Below are 2,520 nucleotides of genomic sequence, written 5' to 3' on the forward strand. Positions count from 1 at the left end.
CTTTTTATCCACGAACAGAACTCCAAGAAGAAACCTCTGATCAAGAATTAAAGGGAATATATATAAAAATACGAAAATTTCAAATATTAATAAGTCGTGTAATCAAATAGGTTATATTTGAATCGATGAATTTCGAATTCCTAATAACAAATCGTTTGGATTTTTGCATAATTATAATTTCCAAGGATTTTTAGAACCTTCAACTGTACTTCTAACCATGTTTCGATGAATATTAACAAATTTCAAATTCTTTTGATACGGAATTCAAATTCAAATGCAACTTGTAGAATAAAACATACATAGAGCTTATGCAATGTCCAAATGTTATTATCAAAAGCACATTCGTGATTGAAGACTATAAAGCTCTGCAAAAATGTAGGAACGGTATATAGATAGGTCAATGGAACATGAGATCGTCAGTTGGTGAAACAAACAATCTAAAAATAAAAAAGAAAGCGTTGAGCAACCGAACAAATCACGAAGAGTAAACAGGAAAATCAGATAACAAAGACAAATTTATGTATTACGGTTGAGTTATATAAACGAAACTAGCAGTCGTGCTCAAAGCTCAATGCATGATAACGTTTTCCAAGTTATTCTGCATCCCAATAGTTTAAGCTTCATAGAGGTAAGGGAAAGAAACATCGTACCGAAATGGCACCATTGCTCAGCTGTGGCATATCTGTGCAGCCTAGCAGAACGGAAAATTTGTTGCCTAGCACCGTCAAGCACCATAACAAAAAGACCTGATTTTAGTTTCCTGATACGACGTGAAAAGTAGAGAAGGCAAAGAGAGATGTGTATATATGAAATAGAAAAACCATCTCAGTATATACATATGGAACAAATACCATATCAAGAATAATTCTTCTACATGTGCTAACTGTAATTAAATGGAAAATGAACAAAAAATTAGAACTATTCTGCATCCACTAGCAGTCAATCAAAAGTTTCTAAAATTCCCTCTTATCAATTCCAGGCATGCAAAAATAGCATGAAATCAAGCCTTCGCGACTGGGTCTTGGAATCCTTGTGACCATGTCTAACAGTGTACAAGGATCATCTGAATATCAGTCAGCCCATAACGGCTCAGCACGCACTGTATCTTAACACAGGAACTGCATATTCAAATGACACTACGGACAGCCAATTATGCACATTAACTTGCACCGCAGACCTTTCACAAATGCCATTGGGATGCAGTCAACAAAGAAAGCATGTCATGACACAATAGCATGACTTTGCCAATGTAAATATATATCTCAAGGTTATGGAATTGGTTTCAAGATATAATACAAAACTGAGCATTTTTGACAACTTTGAACTTTATATCGAAAGTCGCACATCTGGCAGCAAACCTTTTTCTGCTAATCAATCTGTTAGAGTAGTACCGGTATTAGTCTAATCTAAGACGCAATAGGACTAAACTGTAACTAAATTTTCAGAAGAGTAAACCTGAATTTGGTGTAAAAGAAGCTCATCAACAATGTATAATCATACCGTCGGTAGAAGAAATCAGGGTTATACTCTCAAAGCATCATAACATTTTACAATTCTTAGAGATAATGGCAGTAGGTCATACCAATGTTACTTCCATGTTCAATGTTGTTACCTTGCCAATCACTTATATCCATGCAACTCAGCTGGAACAAGCTGTCAAGCAAAGCTTTATAACAAAAGTACGTAGTCATAATGAAAACTTGTGGTAACTTCCACATTTGATCTCCAACAACATCAAGTCATCAATCAAGTTGTAATTACATGAGGAAAGAAGTATAAAACGGGAGCGAGTAAACTAAGTTTGAAGAGCACTCACCTAGATGCGCTGCTCATGTTAGATACAAAGGTAATTTTATTGCAAAAGGCCACAAAATGACTTGTTAGTGCTTCTCATGCTTGTGAACACATAGCGAATTGCAAAGATATAACCAAAAAGAAATTAATAGAAGCATCAAGAGACCAAATATAAAAATGGAATTCAGAAGGAAAAATGAAATGAATCAGAATCATGAAGAATAGATTTACAAGGGAGAAGAACAAAGTTATCTAATTCTCTTTGATCTCTTTAACTCCTTAAGCAACGGCATAAACTAAAATAACAAAGATGACACCCTGTACTCAAATATAATCCAATGACGTAATGAACCAAAATCACCCAATTAGTCTCTGTTAGCACTCAATTCAGGACTTCAATTCTTTCTATTCATGCTTCCATGCATGCAGAATTAGTGAGAAACCAAGACTTTGTAACTGGGAATCTCGGTATCTTTGGGACCAAGACCAGTGCAACGTGAGAGGATCTTGAAGGGGTTGGCTTGCCCATAATTTCTCAGCTGACTCTCTGGTCTTGAACATGAAAACTGCATTTCCAAGTGAGGTTCCAAAGAGCCAATTATGCACATCCCAAAAAACTTCTATAGCAAGACCATCCACCAAGATGGTATTATTTCCCCTAAACTTCCACGGCAGCCTCTTCACTTGCATAATTAGCTTCCTGTCCAAGTGGATTGTCAGGCACGG

General features: G+C 35.9%; 1 protein-coding gene across 3 annotated transcripts in view; it reads right to left on the reverse strand.

The window, feature by feature from the left end:
• The window catches only part of LOC105172319, a 3,057-nt gene continuing 1,397 nt past the window's right edge, over positions 861–2,520 (reverse strand). For all 3 annotated transcript variants that reach the window (XM_020697087.1, XM_020697089.1, XM_020697088.1), the window contains exon 3: positions 861–2,520. This exon is cut by the window's right edge and continues 700 nt beyond it. In XM_020697087.1, coding sequence (XP_020552746.1) covers positions 2,200–2,520 — 321 coding nt within the window. In that variant the 3' untranslated portion in view covers positions 861–2,199.

The sequence above is a fragment of the Sesamum indicum genome, linkage group LG10, assembly GCF_000512975.1.
Source record: "Sesamum indicum cultivar Zhongzhi No. 13 linkage group LG10, S_indicum_v1.0, whole genome shotgun sequence".
Lineage (NCBI taxonomy): Eukaryota > Viridiplantae > Streptophyta > Magnoliopsida > Lamiales > Pedaliaceae > Sesamum > Sesamum indicum.